General features: G+C 38.9%; 1 protein-coding gene across 1 annotated transcript; it reads right to left on the bottom strand.

Moving 5' to 3' along the window:
* Positions 1-3889: 3889 nt before the first annotated feature.
* Positions 3890-25696, bottom strand: LOC139018246 (immunoglobulin-binding protein 1-like). The gene is made up of 2 exons (XM_070426903.1): positions 25623-25696; positions 3890-5048 (listed from the first exon to the last, which is right to left on the bottom strand). The coding sequence occupies exons 1-2, from the start codon at positions 25647-25649 to the stop codon at positions 4029-4031; spliced, it is 1047 nt and encodes a 348-aa protein (XP_070283004.1). The 5' UTR covers positions 25650-25696; the 3' UTR covers positions 3890-4028.
* Between the last annotated feature and the right edge of the window lie 455 nt (positions 25697-26151).

Here is a 26151-nt window from a genome sequence, read left to right as displayed (position 1 = left end):
ATAGGAACATTTTATTTTGTGACCAACCATTAAATTGTTGAGACTAAACATTAACCAATTTTTTTCAAAGAGGATGCACCTCAAAGTGTTGACTTGGGTTACCCCCCAAGGGAAGAGTATTGGTGTCAGAGTAAGCTCTGTATTTCACATTGAGCAATTCAGAACTTAAACTTTCTATTTTGTAATAAAAAATACAATAAAGCTGGAGGCTACAACTGCCAAATTTTAATGTTAGGATGAGTCCCAGGAGAACATGATATATTCCCTATGTCTGGGAACTTTTCTCTTAAAAAAGACAGATAATGATAAAGAAATACCACATTAACTATGAGACCAGGTGCAAGATTGGATTGAAAAGTATGCTCATGTGTTATTGTCACAATCCCCCTTTACTATGGGTGTCAGAAGTGTATAGCATTTGTAAATGGCAACATCATCAGTAAAGGAATCCTATCTAATAAAGAGGGGATATGCAAATTGACCATCACTCCTCCACAAAGATGGCAGTGCCCATAGCCACTAGATGGCAGAACTCAGTCCTCTCAGCCCCGCCAGAGTCCTCCAGTCCTGGGGGGTGGCCGCTGAGAGTGGGCAGCGTGAGTGGCTTGGAGGAATGCTTGCTTTGTTGCCGCAGCGATGAGGAAAACGTTACACCCTGGCTGTGGACGGCCTCTGAGCAGCGGGCACGGAGTGGCCAGAGCAGAACACTTGCCTTGTCGCCAAGGGTGATGAGGCAAGTGTTCTGGCCCTGCTGCGGAGGGCCAACTGACAGAACAGACTGGAACTGATTCAAAATGGCACCTGCTCCATTGGCCTTCACCCCAGTACTAAGTCTGGAGAACTGTCTTCTAAGTAAAGTAGATCCCTTACATGACCAATTATGACAGAAGGCTTGACCAGCACTGAGGCCACGGCGGGTGCCCTGATGCAGCACTGACTTCCTAGGGGGCTGCAGATCAGGCCCGGAGAGAGACCTGCACAGAGAGAGGCAGGGTCTGATCCGTAGCCTCTGTGGCAGCCATTGATCAAAACTTGCCTCCCTTTCTCTCCCGCCATGGCCAACAGCCACGCCTCCATTTCTCTCCAGGCCTCCACCAGGGCTGCCGACCAGTCGCGCCTTTCTGACCAGGCCCAGTTGATAGGCCCAGAGACTCTGACTGGCATAGAAACTGACCAATCAGAACCAAATCTGGGTGAATGTGAGGAGCCAATGGCTACCTAGGAGGTGGAGCTTTTGACGCTGACTGGCATAGAAACTGACTAATCAGAACTAAATTGGCCATCAGAGGAGAGCAGTTGGGGGTGAGATCAGGCCTGTGGGGGAGGGCAGTTAGGGGCGATCAGGCTGGCAGGGGAGAGCAGTTAGGGGCAAGATCAGGCCAGCAGGGAGGGCCGTTGGGAGCGAGATCAAGCCGGCAGGGGAGGGCAGTTGGGGGGCAACCAGGCTGGCAGGTGAGGGGAGTTGGGCGCGAGATCAGGCCGGCAGGGGAGGGCAGTTAGGGGCAATCAGGCAGGCAAGCAGAGAGGTTAAGGGCAATCAAGCAGGCAGGCAGGTGAGTGGTTAGGAGCCAGCGGTCCCAGATTGTGAGAGGGGTGTCCGACTGCTTATGTTTGGCAGTTGGACATCCCCTGAGGGGTCCCCAAATGGAGTGGGTGCAGGCTGGGCTGACGGAACTGCCCCCCCCCCCCCGCCCCTGCACGAATTTTGTGCACCGGCCTCTAGTCTTTAAAATAAGTGAGCAGATATTACACAACCATCAGTCTCTTCTCTCAAACGTATGCCACATGCACTGACATACTACATTTACGCATCAAATATTCGAACAGGGTGTCTGCCTTAAATTTTCAAAGCTCATTTTGTTCTTCAAATCTTAGAATTATGGCTTCTTATAAAAAATAATGAAAATATTTGCAAGAGCTACATAAATAATGTGAAATAGATTTTTAAAAAATCAGGTCCACTCTACATGACTGAGCCAAAGTCCTTGAAAGCAGGGGTAGGTGGGTGGGAGGGAAGAGATTAAGAATTTCTATGCACATACACATAACCGTGGACACAGACAATAGTGTGGTGAAGGCCTGGGGTGAGGGGCAGGTGTGGGCCAGAAGGGGTCAAATGGGGGAAAGGGGAACATCTGTAATACTTTCAACAATAAAAATATATTTTTAAAGAACAAACATATATTGACATCAGGGCAACCAGCTGAGTCTGAAAGATCTCGTCTTTGGAAACACACATCCAAAGCAGAATTTTATGACACGAAACAAGATTACTGACCATTTCATCTAAAACGGATTGAACCAGAAGGAAAGGCAGAAGCAATATTGTAAAGTAGTATCGTGATTGGGTTGTTTTAGCAGCTTAGGCCATGCACACTATTTACTCTAAACCACTCTGGTCCAGGGAATCAGAGAATGAATATTCTAGGCAATATGCTTCAGATTGCAGCATTAAGAGACACTTCACGTCTGTAATATGAAGATGATCATCATCCTTTGTGCGTTACAAGGGATGGAACTTGAGGACTGCAACCAAGGATTTCTTGCAAGCACTTGAAAAGGGAAATAACAACTTTATCTACAAATACCGCTATTGCCCCAAGTTTCTACTTGAAATAGGTTGATGGTCTGGCCCACTGAGTTAGCAAAAATGTAAATAAAGTTCACAACTTTCCTAACATAATGAGAACTCTGCCTCCCCCATTTAGTGTCTAAAGCATATGGCTTTCACACTAGCCAGCAGCATGGGAGAGCTGCACTATGGGTAGTTGTTTGAATTTAATCGTGAGTTGTCTGTGAGCCAGCACCTGCAAAGGGCTAGCTTAAGACATCTGATATTTGAAAAAGACAGTCTAATGGACCTCCTGAATACTCCTTTTCATACTGCTCAATTCTCTAAGCTTGGCCCATTTCAAGTTAGATCATCAAGAAGCAATGTATTTGCACCAAATTATCTCAGTTCTCCATAGAAATGCCTTCACTGATTGATGATACAAAGTTTTGCCCTGAGCAAAACTGAGGGTCGATATGGAAACTGTCTCATCAGTGTTTCTATTGTTTTTGTAAAGCTGTAGCTAGGCAGGGTCCACTATGCTTGCAAGTATCAGTTTTAAAAAGGCCCACAGAAATTCACCTCACTTACCTTGATTTCAAGTAAAGGTTTATTTGTGTGTGTAATGTGCAAGCTTTCTTTTGTCTGTAGTGAACATCAGGTAACTGATGTCGTTTCCTTTTAGATGTTTGGAAACTCATAGGTGAATGAACTCACCTAGGTTTAATGGCACTATTTTGGGGTAGATTTTTTTTAGATAGCATTTTTTTTTCTATTGTAGTCATCGACTACCCATGTTACAAGATGTTTTAACTTGGAAGCTTCTTTTGAAAATTTGAAAATTTTAGAGGCATACATCTGAGAGTGAACAGCAAAGGAAGCAACATTCACTGAACATTTTCTTTGTTCTAAGTAGTTTACATATATAACCAGAGGTGTTACTCAATAACACATCTGTCTGTTTTAAAGATGAGGTTCAGGTATGTCAAATAACATAATCTATGCTACAAAGGTAGTAAGAGTCAGAGCTTATATTTGAACCCAATCTTTTGTGGTTTTGTCTAAAACACATACTCCTATCTATGGCTCCCCTATCTATCTATTTAACATTCATTTTTATTTTCTTTATTTTTTCTGCACAGGCTCATCCTGTAATAGAATAGACTTTTTTATTCCTTAAGGAGAATTCATTTAGCCATTGATTACACATAGCCTTTCTCAATACTCTTTTCTTTCCACTTAAGAAACTGGAATACGTCATGATGAGCATGATCATGCCAAAACAAAATTGCTGGTTCATCATCTAGAGAACAAATACACACTTAATTGCTTGACACTTTATTGAACACAAAGCAAGATTAAGCATCACTGCCTTCACGGTACAGAGCTGAAGCAGGAATCCAGCGAGGGGGCGACAGCACAGCTTTCCTTCATGGGGAAAATGTGCCCCTCACAGTCCCGTCTTGCTGTGGGAAGACTAACCCATGTTCTGTCGGTTGCCGTAGCCCCTAGGATGGGTGTCCTTCCAGTCATCCCACTCCCGAGCTTGGCTGTGTGTTTGCTCATCATCCTCCTTCTTCTTTTCTTTCTGATCTATCTTTCCCTGAGCTACTATTTTGACCTCGGATGTTGTCTTGGGTATTCCCTGATCTGGTAATGTTCCACATTTCCCGTATTGGTCATACCAGTCGCTCACGGCCATAGATGCCAGACTGGGATAACCAGCTCCAAATACTTTGGTTTGGGTCACATTCCGAGTGAGAATGAAGGGTCTCCCTGGAGGCCTGTCCTGATGAGATGAGGGTGAAGTCGATGCCTCTGATGAAGAGCCTCTTCCTCTCAGGATCGTCATCTCCTGGTCTATGCTCTCAATCTCTTCTAAGCTGATAACAATCCACCTTCGGAGCTGGAGGAGGTAATATTCTCGAACATTCTCATCATCTACTTGGCCGCTTTCCACAGCAGATTTCATCGCGGACAACCTCTGCTCCACCTCCTTCCTCTGCTTGTATCTCTCTATTTTCGTCTGTCTCTTAGTTGCCATCACAAGGAGACTAGGATGGGCCACGGGGGAAAGAGCTGTGTTATTTTCAGTCGGGCTGTTGTTGGTTTGGGGCAACTCGAACTCTGCCACGTGATAGAATTGGCACTGAGTTAAGTAGTTTACGAAGTGTTCCCGAGCCCACTGCAAATGATCGAGACGCTTGCTGGGGTCGACCTGCTTCATGGCCAGGGCGCCTTGAAGTGCTGGCACCAGCAGGTACTTCAGGTCTGTGGAAGCAATCTCCTCCAAATCTTCATTTCGGCTGAACAAGTCGAGTTTTGACAACATTTCGGCTGCCTTCTCAAGTTGTGTTAGTCCCTCTGACACCTTCTTTTGGATTATCTTGGAAGTGCTGGGTTCAGCCGTCTCTTCCACTTCCTCCAGAAGTTGTTGGCTAGTGTTGAACAGCTCTGGGAGCCGCGGCAGCGGGAACTCTTCTTCCGCTGTTGACATCTTGGGAAAGGGATAAACATTAATTTTTATATTAAGTTTACATTGAGCTTGATTAAGTTAATTAAGTAAACATCCATTCCCCTTTGCAGCTTTGTTGTGCAGTTTAAATAAAGTCATGAATGTACTTTGAGAGAATTTTTAAATGATATACAAATGTGGTGTTTTATTACCTATTACTCCATTATATTGATCATTGCAGGATTTGAATGACTGTGTTAAAATCTAATGGTTGTATGTGAGCATGTAATTATAAATCTGGAGTGCTCCACTATTCACCCTATTAGTGCTCAACAATGATTTTTAATCAACTGGAAAGCTGAAAAGGGCTTTGATAAAAGCCCCTCGAATGTAAAATACTTTACTGAAGTTCATCAACAAATGACATTCTAAATTAAACTTCAGTTCATAAAATTCCTATTCTGATGAAGAAATCATTCTACTACCACACATATAGCAGCCTCTTACAAGCCATATGAAAGCATGCATTTGAAAATCCTGCAGTGGTCTTCTGACCGGCAAACAGGTATTTCTAAGATGGATAGAGAAACGATCCCTTTTCTGTGTCCTGAGGAATAGTCACAGACTTTATAAAATGATCCACGGTTTCTAAACACAGACAAGAACAGCCCCTTCACTCTTCATCCCAGCCTGAATCTTCAGCCAATATTAAAGTGCAACCTCATTATGCTCGATCCTATTTCATTAATGTCTCTCTCTCTCTCTTTCTCATTCCAGCTCTTTATCCTTCCAGAAAATGACTTTTGCTATTTCGACTCTGACATTAATTATATTGTTCACATTATGTGTTAGCCCTACTTCCTTTATCTTGTAAGAAAATGTTTTAAAACATGCTGCGTTAGAAACCATGAATATTTTTCTAAGCATCAACTGCAAGTATCACGCAATGAAAACATCATCATAATGAAAAAAAAAATCTGGTGCTGCTTCATTATTAAGAAGGTATACAACTTAAGATGGACATTGCAGGTCTGGGTACTACTTAAAACTTAATTCCATTGGTAGGACATTTAGCAAACTGTAGACAAAATATGTTATCTATTTTATTTTTTAATAATATCTTAGCTCAACCCCTGCCCATAGTTTACCATCACTAGTGGTTGGGATGAGTATTTATTTTACTTTTCATTGTATTTCCAGAGGTCCTTGGCCAATGGCCAAATCAGATATCATATGGTGAGAAATTTCATGGACTCTCCTGGTGCTCTCCATATATAAATACAAATAAAATAATATGTGACCCTTAAACCATGGTAGTAAATACAGTTCCAAGCAGTCACTGATACTCTATTAGAGAAGTGGTAGAAAGAAGAGTTGGGGTTGCAAAGATGAGAAACACATCCCTTTCTTAGAGGAGTATCTCTGATCCAAAAGACCAACAAGGAGGGAACTGCCTACTGAGCAAGTTGAGCATGTCTGGGAAACTTCACAGCCCCCTTAATGCCAATGCAAACACAGAAAACGTAGCAGGAAAATGAAGAAGCATGTGAGGATATTTGTCAAGTTTCATTGTCAGGAAGCAGAGCCTGAGGCAAAGACTTGGATGCAATCTGTAAGAGAGAGAAGGAAGCAGAATGGGGAAGGAAAGAGAGCTAAGCCATGAGGTGGTGTCAAGTGAAGTCTAGTGTTGGTCTGATGGGTTGGGAATAGGCAAGACTCTAGACCAGTGGTTCTCAACCTTCTGGCCCTTTAAATACAGTTCCTCATGTTGTGACCCAACCATAAAATTATTTTCGTTGCTACTTCATAGCTGTAATGTTGCTACTGTTATGAATCGTAATGTAAATATCTGATATGCAGGATGGTCTTAGGCGACCCCTGTGAAAAGGTTGTTCGACTGCCAAGGGGGTCGCGACCCACAGGTTGAGAACTGCTTCTCTAGAACAAGAATCAACAGTTTTTTGTTTTTTTTCTGTAAAGGGCCAGATAGTCTTTCCTGCAACTACTCAACCTTGCCATTGTAGATATAAACAGCTGTAGCCAATAAAATAAATGAGCCTGGTTTGTTCCAATAAAATGTTATTTACAAAAAAAGTCAGGAAGACAGATTTGGAGGAGGAACCATAGTTTGCGAACTGCTTCTCTGGAGTATAAATCATACCACAGAGGAGTGCGCCCCACTCCAGAGGCAAGGAGTTTGGCCTTTTGTAGTGTGTATCGTCATCATCTGTGGAGCTAGGGTGAGGGTGGTGCCCAGGCTCCCAGACAAGGTGGTTCCCATCAACCAGGACAGTAGTTCTCAAGCTTCTCTGTGAATCAGAATCACTTGGGGCTTTACAAAGGACAGATTTCTGGGCCCCACCCTAGAGTGTCTGATTCAGTAGTTCTGGAGTAGGTTCTGAGTCTGTAGTAGTAGCAAATATCCAGGTGAAATTAATGTTACCTTTTTGGGAGCCACGCCTTTTGATCACTGATCTCAGACGATTCTCCTGAGTAGGGGCAGCTGTGAGCACTTTGCAGCCAACACAACAGCTGGAGGCCTGATGAGCTTGTCTGGTAAAAAGTATGTATTTCAGTAGGGCACCAACAGCATCCAGTGTAATATTTCAAGTGTGCAGTATGGAAAGATACATTTTGAAAAATAAGCCTCTGAATAAGGAAATGTTTATTCATGCCACAATCTCCTTTTGAAGAGGCTGCTCAGTCCTGAAATATCATTGCCTAGCCCCGTGGTAGGCAAACCACGGCTGGCGAGCCACATGCAGCTCTTTGGCCCCTTGAGTGTGGCTCTTCCACAAAATACCACGTGTGGGCGCACATGTACAGTGCGATTGAAACTTCGTGGCCCATGAGCAGAAGTCGATATTTTGTGGAAGAGCCGGTATTTTGTGGAAGAGCCACACTCAAGGGGCCAAAGAGCCGCGTGTGGCTCTCAAGCCTCGGTTTGCCGAGCCGCAGTTTGCCGACCACTGGTCTAGCCTATTCTGATCCAACTATTTCTTAACACTGAGTTATAGCCCTCTGAGTATCTTTACTTATTCATATTTGTTTTCTACCATGTGTTTATTGATGCATCCATTGGTATTGGTTAGCATGCGAATCTTTGTTAAATTCTAATCTCCTTGAGAGCACAGATCATGTTTTCTCCTAATTTTATAACTATCAAGGGAAGAGAATTCTATCACTTCATAGCTGTTTTGAATCAATATTTCCCAGGGAAAATGAAAATCATGGCATATAGAAAATAAGAGTGTTTTTTTAGTACCTCCCATAAATTCTACCATGTTCTTTACCTATATTTCTGTTAGTATAAAACATTCCCAGACAATTGACATTAGTAGCATATACAGTGAATGTCACTAAATTTGTCCTCATATGTATTAATGGAAGCCCAGCGGGCGGAATCGCGTGGCCCTCCCCCCAACACGCACCCCACCACACTTGCAGCCCCACCCACCCACGCCAGTCTTTGGTCATTACAGCTTTAGGGCCACAGGCCTTTTAGAATATAGATGCCCCAAGTATTAATGCCCTCCTATGAGCACTCTAATTCTGGCTCATAGATTCACTGCAAGGAGACCGAAGCAGAAAAAAAATCTTAATTTGTGCATTATGAAGCCAGTGTTCTGAGCTGCCTACAGTTTGAGGGGGAAAATATAGATCACTTTGTCCTGAACTGTGTATTTAAATCTTGATTTATCTTTCTTAATATCCTCAAAGACAAAGCAGAGAAATGTGGCTTGGGGTTGTGACTACTTGATTATTTAAACCAGTTTCTAGAGTGAAATTAAGTCTAGCTAAAGGGCAAGGATTAAGAAAATTATTTCAAACTCAAGTGTTCAGATAATCAGAGAGAGAGAGAGAGAGAGAGAGAGAGAGAGAGAGACCAAGGAGTAAGTAGCCAAGAGGGTGGCTCAATTAGCCAGAGCTGACAGAGAATTGAAGAGCTGAATAAAATGAGAAATTATCATATTATATAGATCAACACAATATAAGCTAACATAGTGAGTTCCAGCCAGAATATTTTTAAGAAGCACTGGTAAAGAGTCAAATACCAAGCAAATTAATAACAGAAGACAAGAGCTAAATCATAAGCCACAGGTAAAGCTAAGATCCAATTTTTTTTTTGGAAAAAAAGAGGAATTAGTATCCAAGAGATCATAAAACGAAAAAAAAAAAAGGATACAGGTAATGACAAAAAGGAAGGAGAGTAAATATAAGTGGTGTGTGCAGCTTTTATTCCTCAGAATATGTAGAGGCATAAATTAAAAATCAAAGGTATTATTTTGTAAGGATGAACTTCAACATACATATTTTACAATCAAACTAAACCCCTCCTAGATATATAAGCTAAATAAACTTACAAATGTGCACCAACAGATATGACTAAGAGTGTTCAAAGTAGTGTCATTCATAAAAATAAACAACTAGAAACAACCCCATATCTATTTACAGGAGAATGGATATATTGTGTTATGTGCACATAATAGAATATTATACATCAGGGGAAATAAATGAACTGTAATTACATGTAATAACACAAATGAATCTTAAAAATATAATGCTGAGTGAAGAAAATGAGCCATATAAATCCTGCTTCCACTTAAGCTATAGAAAGCTGCAAGAAAATGCTGTTCCCATCCTAATGACAACAAAAACCAGATGATATACAAGATCATAACTTCTACTGAACCCACCGGGGAGCTGAGGTCATCGTAAGGCAACCACAAGAGCTGAATTTCCAGGAGAGGCAATCCCCTCCAAGGAGAGAAAATACATGGAAATTATTTTCCCTTTGCTAGAGTAAAAGAAAAACAGGGGGCCACTTCAGAAGAAGGTAAGTAATCAGGTAAATGTTAATAAGATCTTAAAGGCCAACTGTAAGCTAGTATGTAAGCTTAGAATAACCAGGAGCCCCAGACATAGGGTGGTTCATACTCACACACCTGCTCTTCTCCCCTGGGCTCCCAGAGCGCTCTCAGGAAAGATTAGGGGCAGAACAGGAGAGCAGAGAGCTCTCCCTTCACTGGTGTAGGCACACGGAAGGTGAATAGCTTCTGCTTGGATTCAGGTAGAAAACACCTTGCACTTCCCTGGACCATCTCTCACAAAAGACAAACACCTCAGCCACTTGGGGAAGGACAGCAAACCCTCTGTCATCTAAGGTCACAGGAAAAGAGATAAAAGGAAAATCCATCTACCTCTGAAGAAAGACTATGACCCTCCCCTTCCGGCCACGGCTACCTTTCCCAGGGCAGGGTTGAAACAAAGTTGTCTTCCCCAGGCCCAGAGAAATGAAATCTTCATGTGCCAGGGTGCTGCATCAATACAAAGCAGAAGTCGGCTCCCCTAGGGGAGGATCAGGAAATGCTTCTGCCACAGATACAAGGTAGAGTTTGCCTGATACAAGTAGAATTGGCAGAAACACCGAGACTGTCCTATAGACAAGGCCCAGGTGCATAGGTCCTGGCCTAAAGTTAAGACTGACCCAGAAGAACCAAAATATCTCCTGGTCCCACAACAAACCTAGTAGCTAGTAACAAGCAATAACAGGCTACCCCTGAGGAAGGGGAAAGAGTGTGGAGAGAGACCCTTGCAACACAGGCATAATTGAGACTCCTGAAAGCTGAGGGTAGAGCAGGAGCTCGGAGAATAAGCGTCCAGTACTCCAGACCCCACTGGGAAATCAAGGTAATAGCTGTTCACTGATGGGGGAACTTGAAACCTGTGGTACACTGAGAGTAACTATAGCAACAACAAAATAGTAACTCAGCTGAACCAGTGACTAGACTGATTCAAACCCCCATAAGTCTGAGCAAAGAGAAACACCTACTTCCAGACAAATGCTATCTCCTCCATTCTGTCCTGTCTACAAATAATGTCCCATAGTCAATAAAAAATATGAGACAGACAAAAAACTCGGAAAAAACCCCCACGTGATTTCCAAGGGATAAAGCAATAATTAGAATCAGATTCAGAGATAACTCAGGTGTTACATCTATCAGATAGAGATTTTAAAATAATTATGATTAATATGCTAAAGGATCTAATGGAAAAGTTTTATGACATATGTAAAAAGATGAGGCATTTTAGCAGGGAGATGGAAACTATTAAAAATGTCAAATAGAAAAGCTATAAATAATAACTTGATATCAGAGATAATTCTTTCAACAGACATATCAGTAGACTGCATATAGCTAAGGGAAGAATCCGTGAACTTTGGGATAGTTCAATCAAAATTATCCAAAGTTAAGAACAAAGAAGAGAAGGAGGGAGAGGTGGGGGTGCGGGGGGGGGGGGGGGGGGGGCGGGAGAGAAAGAGAGAGAGAGAATGAACCAGAATAGAGTATCCAACGCTGTGGTACAATATCAAATAATCTAACATATGTAGTTGGAGTTCAAGAAAAAGAAGAACAGACTTCTTGTTAGAAATTTTGTGAGTTAGAAGGTGATGAAACATCGTAATTAGAGTGCTCAAAGGAAAAATACTGTCAACCCAGAATTCTATATTTAGCAAAGTCATACATCATAAAGGAAGGCAAAACAAAGACTGTTTTCAGATGAACAAAAGCTAAGACAACATAATGCCAGCAGATCTGAACTGCAATAAATTTTAAGCTAAGTTCTTAGGCAGAAGGAGCATGGGATCACACGCAAATTTAGAACTGCATGAAGAAGTGTAAAGCACCAGAAATGGTAAAAATTAGAATAAATATAGAGTTTTTAATTATGTTTCTTACTAACTTTCAAAAAGCAAATACAGCAAAAGTGTATTACAGGGCTTATAACATAGAAATAAAATGTATGACAATAGTAAGAAAGTTGGGAGGGAAGAAAGTGTGCTGTTATAAGGCTCATATACTCCATGTGAAGTGATATAATGTAATGTGAAAATACACTATAATGACTTAAAGACATATTGTACATCTTAGAGCAATCAACAAAAAATTATAAATGCAAGTGGTGGTGAAATAGAATAAAAAATGTTCAATTAATCAAGAAAAAAAGTCAGGAAAAGCACAAAAGTGAAAAACAGATAAGACAAAAACAAAGTAAAATGGTATATTTAAACTGAACCAGAAATAATTTCATAAAATGTAAATTGTCTGAATTCTCTAATTTAAATGATAATTCACAGAAACTGAACCATAACATAATAGAATTTTTATAAGCCTCAAAAATGAGTTAAACTAAACAATATTCTTTCTAAGATTGTTATGTCTACATAATTATATAACTATTTAAATTCTGAATGGGAAAAGTCACAATATATATATAACTTCTGGAAAGAGAGAGGCAGCACAGTAGCTGTGGTGAATTGGTGAAATTCTGGTTCTTGAATTGGCTATTGAGTGTACTAGTACACTGCATTAATATGCTTTGACAGTCTCAAATATATTACTTGTATTTTGTGATATATATTAAAGAAAATGCTTTTAAAAAGAAGATTGTTCAGATAACTAAATATAGAAAAGTACCTCAAAGTAAGCTAGACTGATTTTCAAAAAGCAAAGGGAGGAAGGGTTTCTAAACTATGCTAAAGTGAGGGATTCCATAGAAGTTTATTTCAACAAAATGTCTTGATTATATGTTCTATGTGCAAGATGCTGAGCTATTCATTGGACATAAAATTATGAATAAGACACCATTCCCAACTTGGGCAGCTTACAACATAGTGGAGGGGTTCACTGTCAAATCTCTATGTAGGCACGGAGAGTCAGTGGGAGTACCCATGAAACAAGATTGGCCATATGTTGATAACTTCTGAAACTCTGTGATGGGTGCAAGGTGTTCATTATATTATTTTCCACGTCTATATATATTTGAAATTTCTCCTAATGAGAAGTGAGTTCGCTTGTTTTATTTTTTTTACAAAAACTATCTGGTTCAGTACTTTTAATACAAAATGGGATGAGAATTGGTGAACTTTTGATAAGCAGTGAAATTTCATGATTCCAAAGTTCCTGACAGGCTAGAACAATGGGCTAAATAAAAAAAGTAAAAGTATAATAAAGATGCAAGAAAAAGAAGTAAAAGGCATACACACTGGAAATGAAGAAACTGTCTCTACTTGTAAATGACATGATTGTCTATACAGAAAATCTCTCAAAGAAGCTTCAAAAAACTATTAAAACTAATTAGTGAGTGCCCTGCCTGAGTAGCACAGTTGGTTAGAGCATCATCCTGATACAACAAGGTTGTGGATTTGACCTCCCATCAGGGCACATACAAGAAGCAACCAATGAATGCATAAATAAGTGGAACAACAAACCAATGCTTCTCATTTCTTCTCCTCCTCCTCCTCCTCCTCCTCCTCCTCCTCCTCCTCCTCCTCGTTCTCCTCCTCCTCCTCCTCCCCTTCCTCCCCTCCCTCCCTTCCTTTCACTGTAAAAAGCAACAAACTTATTCATGAATATCAAGGTTGAAGAATACAATGTCAATATAAATATTTAATATTTTTATATACTAATAGTGAATAATCACAAATTTAAATTTTTTAGTTACCATTCTCAATAGCACCCAAAAAGGAATATCTGTAAAATCTTACAAATGAACGAGTGCAAAATCTGTATACCAAAACCTACAAAACACTGATGGAAGAAATAAAAAAGGATCTAAATGAATGGAGTGATCTAACAGTTCACAGATTAGAAGGTTCAAAACTCTTAATATGCCAATTATCCCCAAACTGGTCTATAGATTCAATATAATCCCAATCAAAATCCCAGGATATATTTTTATAAATCAACAAACTCACTCTAAAATTCATACAGCTAGGCAAATAAAATAGTCACAACATTTTGAAAAAAGAGAACAAAGTTGGAAGTTTCAAAATTACCTGATTTCCAAACTTACTATAAAACTACATTCTGATGTGGGAGAGCAGATAGACATAAAAATAAATGGAACACAATAGAGACTCTAGAATTAGATGCACACATATAAGTATCAATATTTCATGAAGGGGCAAAAGTAATTCAATGGAGAAAGGAAAGCCATTTTAACAAATGTTCCTGAAGATGATTATACATATAACAAGGGTAAAAATATTTGTAAATGAACCTCAATCCATACCTCTCACTCCATACAAACATTAACTGAAAATCAATCATTAAATCCTAAAACTATACACTTTTAAAAATATAAGAGAAAATCTTTGTATTGCGTTAAACAATAATTTCTTAGATACAACAGCCAAAGCATAGTCCATTGAGGATAACAGTTGAAAATTTACACTTCATCAAAATGAAGAGCATCTACTCTTCAAAAGACAATAGCTAGGGATTAGAGAGGTTGTGGAGACAAAGGAACCCTCATACACCACTAGTGGGAATGTAAACTGGTACAGCCACTATGGAAAACAGTATGGAAGTGCCTGAAAAAAAATGAGGAATAGAGTTACCATATGACCCAGCAATCATTCTTCTGGTTATCTACTAGAAAAATTTGAAAATATTTATTCATAAAGATATATGTACTCCCATGTTTAGTGCAACATTATGCACAGTGGCCAATACATGGAAACAACTGTAGTGTCCTTCAATAGATGATTGGATAAAGAATATGTGGTAGATATATACAATGGAATACTACTTAGACATAAGAAAAGACGAAATACTGCCATTTGTGATAATATGGATAGATCTTGAGAATATCATGCTAAGCAAAATAAGTCAGAAAAGTAAAAAACAATGTGATTTCACTCATAAGTGGGGTATAAAACTGAAATCAACAAACAAGACAAACAAAAACTACCAGACACAGACAACATTGAGGTGGTTACCAGAGGAAAAAGGGGGTGGGGGTAGTAAAAGGTAAAGGGGGTGAAATGCATGGTGACAGGAGATGGGATTTTAAGGGGTGAACACACAGTATGATATACAGATGATGTGTTATAGAACTGTACACTTGAAACCTATATAATTTCATTAGCCAATGTCACCCCAATAAATTTAATAAAATGTTTTTTAAAAAGACTGTCAGGAGACTGAAAAGACAATGTCAGGAGCCTGAAAAGACTAGCCAAAGACAGGGAGAAAATATTTGCAAATCACATTTCTAAAAGCAGGTTAGCAGTCTCTCAACTGGGAAATGGTTACACCTGACTGTAGTATTTGTGCACGATGGAATACTACTCAGCAGTAAAAAGGAACAAACACTTGATACATGCAACAATATAACTGAATCCTCAATGCATTGTACTAAATGAACAAGCCATAGTCAAAAGCCTACATATTGTATGGCTTCTTTAAATGACATTCTTGCCAAGGCAATATTATATGAATAGAAAACACATCAGTGGTTGCCAGCCGTGGGCACAGAAGACTGACTGACTACAAAACTACATTAAGTAATATTTTTGAGCAATAAAACTATCATCATGATTGCAGTAGTGGTCACATGATATATAAATTTGTCAAAACTAGCAGAACGGTACAGTTAATATGCAAATTTTACTGAATGCAAATTATCCCTTCTTTTAATTTTAGGAGGGTTTCATATATAATAGGGGTTACTTTAAAATATCTTATTTCTTTCACAAAATACATAAAAATAAAGTGAGGAAGATATGGTTCAATATGCATCCATGCAGGAAAAAAATCAAAAATAATTATAAATTCAATATGAGTAAACTCCTTGGCATGGCTGTCCAAAAAAAAAAATTCACTTAATAGATATATAGAACTCAAAATAAGGCAGAATGCCCTGTTATTCTGTACTATGGAGGTCACAGGTTGGGCAGTATTTCGGACCTGTGTCCAGGAGGTAGGAGGAATATGAACCATGTACCACTGTTTACAAGTGGAAAAGCTTTTTCCCAGCCAGCGTGAAGTCACCATCACTGAAGTTGTTCAAGCAGAGAATTCTGAGATCAATTTTGAAGTGACTTAATAAGTCAGAACTTTAGGAATTGCCTTCTTCCCCCCAAAAAAATATCAATAAAGCAACTACTCTGGGTCACTAACCACAGAGACATTGGGATATGACAGTGAATAGGTAGCTGCGTTTCCAGCCTAGCAATGACCTGGTTAAAGTTATAGAACTACCTACTCTTTTTTCCCAAACTACAAAACTTGTAGTTGAGAAAGTAGAAATGCAGAGAGAGAAATACTCCCTGATTTATTTTAATTATGTCCAGGAAACCCTCCGATAGCCATGAATATGAGAAGTCAGCCAAATTCTAATTGACTGCCTATGCCTAGAATTCAGGTCTGTTCTGTGCTGTTTTTGTAACTTTGATACTATATCTGGACTTCCTCAGCATGGCTGCTTATTACCTTACCCTAAAGCTTTCTCCAATTAGTATCTGAAATGATTTGAGTACAAAGACCAGAGATTAGCAGTTCATCACAGTTCTGATTTCACTGAGCTTCATATGTACTTGATGGTTTATACAACACAACGCTGGTGACGGCCTTTCCTATAGCTTTGACACTCTATGTGGGAGATTTTTCCAATCTATGACACATTTGTTATATTGATATCTTCTATATATTAAGCCATGACTTTCTTTTTTGCATATATGAATGCTCTCCTTCAGTAATTTCCTAATCATTCGCAATTCATTCCTTCATTTAACTAATCACTTACACATAGCAAGTGTTTACTTTAGTGTTGCTCAATAAGCTAGGTGTTAGAGGTACAAAAATGATGATTATTTCACTATAATTTAATTTCATTTTAGTTTTATACCTCTTTCTGACTATAGAAAAAATGAATTGTGGATTTCTTTCTCATGCTACTAGCTTTTGCTAGTGTAACAGACAAAAACACACATCCATCTAACTAAAATGACTTGATCTTCATATTTTCTTGTCACCCCCTTCATGAAAGTTTCTCTAATTTTTAGCCCACAATGATCTCCCCCTTTTGTATTCCCTAAATATATTTCACCATTTGTCTTTCACATATAGCACTTTATAATATCATCTCTTACATTTCTTTGTATGTGCCTTTTGCATATTTTTATTTTATTAAGTGTAAGATAATATAACCACGTGATAATAAGTATATAATAATGATAAAATATGTCATACAAAAACCATTGTCATGGAAAGCAACAGTCTCTGTCCCCCATTATCTTGCTAGGCACCCCCCACAAATTGTCCTAGTCTCTAAAGGTAACTGCATTTTAAAATTTGTAGATACTAGCACTTCTAGATATTAGCTATTTTACTTCCTATTACAAACTTAATGTATTATATCTTGATTCTTGATATGAAAGAGTAAATTTCAACTTATTTCACCGTTTTCTACATTCTTAGTCCCCACCCAATTTTTAAATAATAATAATAATAATAGTTATTATTATTATTATTTAGCTATTCTTCTTTCCTCAGCTTTGGAAAGTACACCTTGACTCTCAATTATGTACAATGAAGATATTACTGTTCTTACCTTTAGTTCCACCTCTCCTCCCTCCCAAGGAGAATGCTGTTACTATCAAAATCAAATTGATTTACTAGTACTTTACCACACATTTTGTTAATTCATTCAATACCTTTATTTTCTTCACATTTAGACTATGACTTTTCATAAAATTTCATTTAATTTTTGCAGAAGTTTCTAATTGCCTTTCTTCTTGACAAAATATTATCTATTTAATATTGCCAATTTTCAGCCTTCTGACTATTCTTTCTCCTGCTTATAATCCACTTCCTTTTTATTTTTGAATGAGGAGTGTCTTTATAGAGCCTCCTTTTGCAATTTACAATGGTTGTTTTTAGACCTCTGCATAAATTATCATTACAGGATATGTTTTAATCATACTCTTTAGTGCTGTATTTTAAAAAAATTCTTTATCTTTTTCTTGGTTTTCACCGAAATTTCACTAGAGATGCATTATTAAGAAAGGTTGCATAAATCTGTGGTAACAAGGCTATAATCCTTGAATGTATGAAATGTTTTATTTTTTTCCACATATTGTATGGTTTCTTTTAATGCCAAGAGATGTTTAGACAGCAATCAAGTTGAGTCTGTCAGAGGAGAGTGCATTAGCAGAGTCATATACAGAAGTCATATAAATTCCTGTACTCCTTAGAGTTACGGAGACGAACTCCAATCAAAGAACCGTATTCTAACTCCACCACCACCAGCTACTTGAATTTAGGCAGGCACATTACTCCTGAACTTCACATTGCTCATTTACAAAACAACATATTAGATTATTATTACTGAGGTAATTCTGAAGACACCATACTGTCAGTCACACCAGGAAGACCTATCCTCTCACATTTACAGCCTGTTGGAGAAGATAGACAATTAATCAAACAGAATTACTTAAACTAAAAAAAAAATGTAGAAAGTGCTAGATTGGAGAATATCAGGGATCTATGGGACAGAAAGTAAGGAAATGTTATTTTGAAAGAGGGCACTCCCGCTTAGATGGTATGTACATACAAACATACATACACATACATAATGAATATGAGATGTAGAATAGGTCAAGAAAATTGTGCTGAAACATAATGTGCCTGGCAAGTGACCAGTGCTCAAAAAATGTTAGCAATTATTACTCAATACAGTTCCAGGTCCAAATGTACCCAGTAGGCTGACTAAATGGGACTCAATGGGGCAATGAAAGAGCTCCCTGTACTCCAACTGGGCATTCAACCCCATTCTGTGGGGTTTGTTCTCTCCTGCTATTAGATGAACTCTCAGGCAGTCTCCATAACGTGCTCGCTCCCTCTGAGATGTTATGTACATACCTACACACACAAATACATACATATACTGTTACTGTCAGTCCCCCAAATAGTCTTGTTTCAGTAGTTAATATGCCTACTTCATTATGATAACATTATTTAAAATGAAAGCCTCTGTCCTCCTCCACCAGAGAGATGGGTGTTGGTTCACAACCTCGGGAGTTGCTGACAAGAATTTCAAACTGGCTCTTGCACGGAGGGCAAGGAACAACCTGAAAAGGAGGCAGACCAGTCCACACTGCGGGCAGGTGGCAGGTTTAGTCAAGAGACTTGTCTTCTGTGCCTGCAAGATTAGTAACCTCGACATCTGCCCACAAAAACCTTAAGAGTATATACAGAGGCCAGTCACATATACCATCCACATATTCTCAGCAATATCTTACTCTCTCAGGCTGTATCCTTAAAAATGGCTCTAGCTATGGGAATAGAGGCTGGGACATATATTCCAGGGACGGGGAGGGAGTAAGCCGCCTCTGGATGCCTGGGTCCAGCTCTCAGGTTAATGGGCCTTCACGCATCTTCTCAATTACCTCTTCCAACAATGGGGTAGCTATTTTTTACTTTCTCACCTCATTTTTATCAGCATTGGCCTGCACGGGCTCTTTCAGGATAGAAGCTAAGAGTGAGACAAGAGGTAATACTTACCTGATATTAGCAATCTACACTTGGTTACCTCTGGACTTGTTGTAGGTTTAAATGTCAGCAAAAGGTGTCTGTCACTAACTTAATGACAACAGGAGTCCCCAGTCTGGGGTGCAATAGAAGGAGAAACTTTATTCAGGTAAACAGTTTGCAAACCAGAGAAATGAAGCCTCCTGAGGAAACTGAAAGTGCTCCCATGGAGACAGAGGGCAGACCCCTTTTTATAGAGAAAGTTCCCGCCCTAGTCCCTGATTGGTCCATTTTTATGTAAATGAGGACTCCAAGATTACACAGTCTGATTGGTCAGAATCATACATGCTGATTGGTTGTTAGGGAGCCATTTTGATTGGTCAGTAAAGATACAAATGAGGATATAGCTGCACTATTCGGATTGGACAGGGAAGGTCTCAACCCATTGGTCAAAATATGATACAGGAACTACTTTATAAGGGTCAGCTCAGACTTCAAGAACACAGTGGAGCAGGCTGGCAGCTCAGTCTATAGCTTTTCTGTGAGAGGCCCCTGTTAGCAGTAACTGCTAGACTCTAGTTAGAAATTTTTGCCCAGTTAACCACAAAGAGTCCTTTTCGGCAGGCATATTCCTTCTTAAGGACCACAAAAACTAAGTCTCTTTGGGATTGACAGAAGTTTAGACTCTTTTTCTTGGGTTCTTCATAGACAATATCATTACTAGGATCTTCCATCTGAATTCCCATAACAGAAGCAATGCCTCATCTGCCTAGTCCCATAAAATCCCCACATTTGAGTGACCTACTCTGCACAAACTCTCCCTTTTGAGGGCCCATCACTCTTCCTTCTTGGAGAAAGCTATTTGAAAACATCTCCAGGTATATTTTGTCTTTTATTGCCCCACATCTGCTTCTCAGGCAAACCTCACCCATCTGCTCAGACAGACTCTAACACTACCACCTACCCTCGCTCTGCTACAGACATATCTAACCAGCCATAGCCTCATAACTTTAGGCCTTTCTAAGCTTGACCTGTGCCTACAGAAAACACAGGTCAATCTCTACGAGTGGTTTCCTTAAAGTAACTCTCACTCATTTTGGGGTTAGTGTGAATAGAGCGGGAGGGATGATATAAGAGAAAATGCTTCAACAACTTTTCCACATGCATTCTCTAATTCCCACTTTATAATTCTTTTAATGATGGGTGTTGATTGCTAGGTTGCAAAACTGGAGTTTGAAAACTGATTTGCAAATCCTGCATAGGCTGCCTGGTACCTCAGTCCATTATGGAACAGCACTTGCACCTGCTGGTGTGGGGCCGCACTTTTAAACACCCTATAACCCATAGTAGAGACTCAGTAAGTGATTGCCTGGTTGCAATTTGTGTGGAAGAAAGTCCCAATACAAGATAAGCAGACACTAAATAGAGTGACAAAAAGACAAAAGTCTATTAAAGGCACATAAAATAAGGATTTCAAGAAATCCCTATTGGGGAAGACTTGAGATAAAAAACAAAATGATAATACTGACCTTAATACATAAAATAATAATAGTTACTCATTATTAAGGGTTTACTCTATGCCAAGCGCAATGAGAAACACTTTATAAACAGGATCTCTTTTAATCCTATTTATATATATCAATTCGTAATCTATGTATTAAGTATTATTGTCCCTGTAATTCACATCAGGAAAATAAGACTAAGAAAGGCTAAGCACCTTTTCTGTGTAGTTATGCGTAGTTTGCTGAATACCGACATGTTCAGGCATAGGTACCGATCTATTCCTGAGATTCTCCATAACTAATATTTTAAGATATTTTTAAAAGGAAGACTGAATTTGGGGGACCTCAGTGATAATCACAATGAAGGTCTGTGGCCCAGAGTGCACAGGTCAGGTTAGAAGCACCAGTAACCAGACAACAACTAAATCAGGTCTATCCATATTTGTGGTGTCACATGGAAAAAGAACTTTTATTTTTAGAAAAAAAAACATAAAAGTATCTTTGCAACTTATTCAGAAGCCTCATAACTCAGATCACCTAAGATATAACTTCAATATAAGCTAAGTCATCTATAACCAGTTTTTCCCCCATTTATGACATTATTTAACCCATAGCCTCTTACGTGGCTTAAGCAAAAGCCACTTTTAATAAGTAGGGGAAAATCACATATATGAAATTTATGAGCATCCAATCATTTTATGCCAATAACTAGCTAGTCTGCAGAATTTCATAATGTGGTACGAAATTTCCAATGGTTTCTTATGATTTGAAAGAAACTCATTTACATGTTCCTTCTTTCTTCCCTCTAATAGTTCCCTGTCAGATGTGTTAATTTGCTCTCTGAGGCCTTAAACTTAATTTTTATGTTAGTCACCAGAAAAGAAAATAAGCAGAGAGATTAACCTTATCTTACTACAATTTGAAGTACTATATTTAAACACACACACACACACACACACACACACACAAACCCCCACAAAATACCGTGTAATCCTGACCCTTCACTGTCAGGCACCCACCAATCCCAGAAGCCTGCTGCTCCTCTCTGAACCATGAATGTCTCCATCCACCTAGTTGCTCAAACCCCTCCATCCAATCTCCTCCACGTTCTGTAGTTCTAATACCAAAGGGCATTTCAGATATCTTCACTTAACTCTACCATCACAGAAACCACATTGCTCCAACCCACCAGCATCTTCTCAACCTTCAAAATCACCTATTCCATACTGCCCCAATCCCGATCCACTCTCCAAATAAAAGCCACAAAGAGCTATTAACGTGTAAACCTCATTCCACGTACCCTCTGTAAAACCTTCAAAGACTTCCCTTACACTCAGAATAAAATCTAACCTTTTTTTCTAAAATGTATGTATTGATTAATTGATTTTTAGAGACAGGGAGGGAGGGAGGGAGGGAGGGAGGGAGGAAAGGGGAGAGAGAGAGAGAGAGAGAGAGAGAGAGAGATGAGAGAGCAACATTGATCAGCTGCCTTCTGCACACATCCCTATGGGATCAAACCTGCAACCTAGGTATGAGCTCTGACTGGGAATTGGGACAACACTTCAACCTATTGAGCCACACTGGCCAGAGCAAATCTAATCTTCTTAAAAGGCTGACAAGAGCTATAGAGTCTTGCCTCTGTCTATCCCTCCAAGCATATGCTGACTTTCCCACCCAGCTTTTATCCCGGTTTGTAAGTATTTGTGTGTTTGGTGTAATGTTTCTCTCCCCCACCGGAGTGTCAGTTATGAGTGAAGGAGGACCACAATGGTTTTATGCATCATCCATCATTTGCCTGTACGAAAGCATCTGGCTTCTAGGTTCTCCATAAGTCTTTGTTAAATGAATAAATGAACTTAAGTAAAAATTACTATAACCAGTAGGAAGTATTCTATGTCATATGCAGTTAGTAAAATGGAAACTACAAACATAATAGGGAAATGTTTATAGTATATTATGTGCGGGAAGCAAAATAAGAAACATTATGTAAAATATAACTGTGCATAGTATTTACAGTATGTTTAACATAACATTTACAACATGTATATATTTTCTGTATACATAACAGTTTACAATCCTGCCAAGCCCATTAGGACATAGAGTAGACTTACAGAATTTTTTAAACCAATCCTGGTTATAAAGAGAGGGAGAGCTATTTAAAAGGCTATAAGCAGGGTCTGTTTTCTGAGGTGGAAACTAGAGTTGGCCTCTGGAGCACACCAGTCCTTTGCCTGGAAGGGAATGTTCTGGTGGACTTTTTGGTGAAGCAAAATACCTTCTCTGAAATAGGAGGACACGTGGAGCTTAACTGTTCTGTGATAATGAGTTTTTCTTTGGGGTAAGCAGAGGTGCCTCTCTGCTTGATTGTCTATGTTTTGAGAAACCTCTCGAACCCACCCTCCCATCCTCCACTGTGGATAACAGTGGTGGGGAGGGTCTGCTAAGAAGCTGGAACTAGAACTCTGTGTACAAACACAGGCTAGGAAATAGCATTTTGAAAGCAGCTCGTAACAGAAATTTTGTGAGATCCCTGTTAAATGCAGTCTTTGTTACAATTCATTGTATAATCTTACCATTAAATAATTTTTATTAAAATTAAAGGTAACAAATACTCAAAGCTCATTACCTCCTAAGTATTTTATTATATTTGACGATCACCTATGCTGCTGAAGTTACTTCTGTCTTCTGTATCTGTCTGGTGAAAATGCTGTGTAATGGAATGTTACTGCCCCGCTCTTCCCAACTCCATGACTCATGATGTTATAGTGATAGCTTGAAATCAGCCACGGTGGCTGTATTGACTGCAGAAATCAACAACTGGTACAAAACAGGGGGATGACTTATTGTTGACTTTCTAGACTAAGAAAGTGATACAGAGAATGTTAAACATCTAGTTAATCTGAATTGTGAATAGCACAAAATGTTACCCAAAACCCAATGAATGAAGCTCTGACATCTGTTATCATTGTTTACATTTTGCTGTATTCCTTAATACAAGCAAAAATATCAACTAGCATTTATGTCAGAACCACACCTGTTTATCAATTGCAACCATATATTGCAGTGATGGCAAACCTATGACACACGTGTCAGAGGTGACACGTGAACTCATTTTTTTTGGTTGATTTTTCATTGTTAAATGGCATTTAAATATATAAAATAAATATGAAAAATATAAGTGTTTGTTTTACTATGGTTGCAAATATCAAAACATTTCTATATGTGACACGGAACCAGAGTTAACTTAGGGTTTTTCAAAATGCTGACACGCCGAGCTCAAAAGGTTCGCCATCACTGATATATTGTCTATGGGCACAAAAGTTCTGCAAAAAATAAAAAGGAATGAAATCATTCTGTGAGAATCCATTGCTATATGGAATTTGCTATAAAAAGTACTGCATATCTTATTACTGTTGTAAATTGTGTCATACAGCCTTTATAACAAAAACATTAACCATAAACTTATATACATAACTTACATACATATGTAAATGCACACATTTTTCTGGAGAGCCAGCACATCACTGGGTCTAGGCCACTTCTGTAGAAGAGTATCTTTTTTGAGGGGCCACAGAGAAAATTTTGGGGGAGGAAAACTTAATAGCATATTGTCCTTCTTGCAACACAGTAGGAAGAAGACTCCAACTACTGGTATTTGGGAATTAAAAGTGAGTAATTTCTGAATTCTGGATCTGTCAGATATACCTGTGTTACATGTACATAAAATATGTATACATGTAGACACAGACTCGAGAGTGATAATATCATGAAATATAGAATGGTATTTTGTGAGTCTATTTTCCTTTATTTTAAAGATTTTTTTATTATCTTGAAAATGTATAAACCATAATAAACATGATTTCAAAGAGAATCAGTTGGCTCAAAGAATTGAGAACTATGCAAATTCAGATTTGAAGTCTAGCTCTCAGCTTCTAACTAACATGAGTTAAATATTTTCATCTAGTTGATTCTGTTTCTCATCTCTAGGTAACCACGAGGAATAAGCAATATAGTAGCTTGTCACCAGAGTTTTTTTTAAAAGAATGATAGATGGAACAAAACCACTGGACATGACAGATATACTAGAGACAAAGCCCAATGGTATTTAAACCTATTATGTTTCCAGGGTAGTCAGCTGATATCCTTTATCAAATCTGATGCTTTGAAATATCTAGGATCTATCTCTTAAGTGCCATCTCTGTCATTAGCTTGAAAAAGTAAGATACATTCTAATGAGTGTTAATTATAGTAAGCGCTTTATTTTCTCACTTGACAACATTATAAATCCAATGTTTCGTACTCTACAGCAACAGCGATGCAAAGTTGTTCATTTTACAAAACCAAAAGCAACAAGCAAAACGTGCAGAAATGCCATCAAGTGAGGTGGGTGCTAAGACTGCCCCAAAGAATATGGAAGATTTCTCCTACTCTAGTGACACTTGACTTCTCCCAAACAATTTTACATAAAATAAATCAATGACAAGATTTAAAGATAATTGCTGTGCTAGACGAAGACAGGGTGAGACTGACATTCCTATCGGTAAAAGAGGGTTGCAATTCACTAGGGAAAAAGTTATTTATTTTAATAAGTGGCTTTTTACCCTCTCATCATTTTTGTTACCTCTAATTGGTGTCAGAATGTAATCAATATCACATCCTTACCTCATAGGGCTCTTGTGAGGATTAAACAATATATAGAGTGCTTAACGCAGGCACGCCATACACACTACAGACATATTGCTATATTATTATCACTATTATACTCTAGCTAAGAAAATATAATGTCAGCTCTGTACCTGCCTGGTGGTGTATTCCCGATGCATATTTTCATTGTCTATCTCCTAACTGTCTTCCAGGCCTCTTCTTATCCATGTTCACTTCTCTGACTTCCTTCTTGTTGCTTCATCCAGACTTCCCAGGATTCTCTGGCCACTTGATAGAAATTAGAGATAGATATTTAGCACACTAGAAATATCCAGGTAGCAGGTCTCCTCGGACTTTTGGCATTTTGATGTGTATAAAGCCCAGTAAGTAGATTGTGATGGTTTCTCAGGTTCTTACTGCACGGTCACTTAGTGAATGTTACTCCTGATGCTTTACCTTTCCTTATTTTATTTCTTTAGTCATGCGTTTTTTGTTTGCTTTTAATTGATTTTTAGAGAGAGAGACAGGGAAGAGAGAGAAACATCGATGAGAGAGCAAAACATCGATTGGCTGCCTCCTGCATGCCCCTACCAGAGAGCAAGCCCAAAACCTGGGCATGTGCCCTGACCGGGAATCGAACCGGCAACCTCTCGGTTCATGGGACAATGCCCAATAAACTGA

The sequence above is a fragment of the Myotis yumanensis genome, unplaced genomic scaffold (genome assembly GCF_028538775.1).
Source record: "Myotis yumanensis isolate MYYU_CA2020_CCGP unplaced genomic scaffold, mMyoYum1.0.hap1 SCAF_10, whole genome shotgun sequence".
NCBI lineage: Eukaryota > Metazoa > Chordata > Mammalia > Chiroptera > Vespertilionidae > Myotis > Myotis yumanensis.
This window is presented reverse-complemented; position numbering and strand designations above follow the sequence as displayed.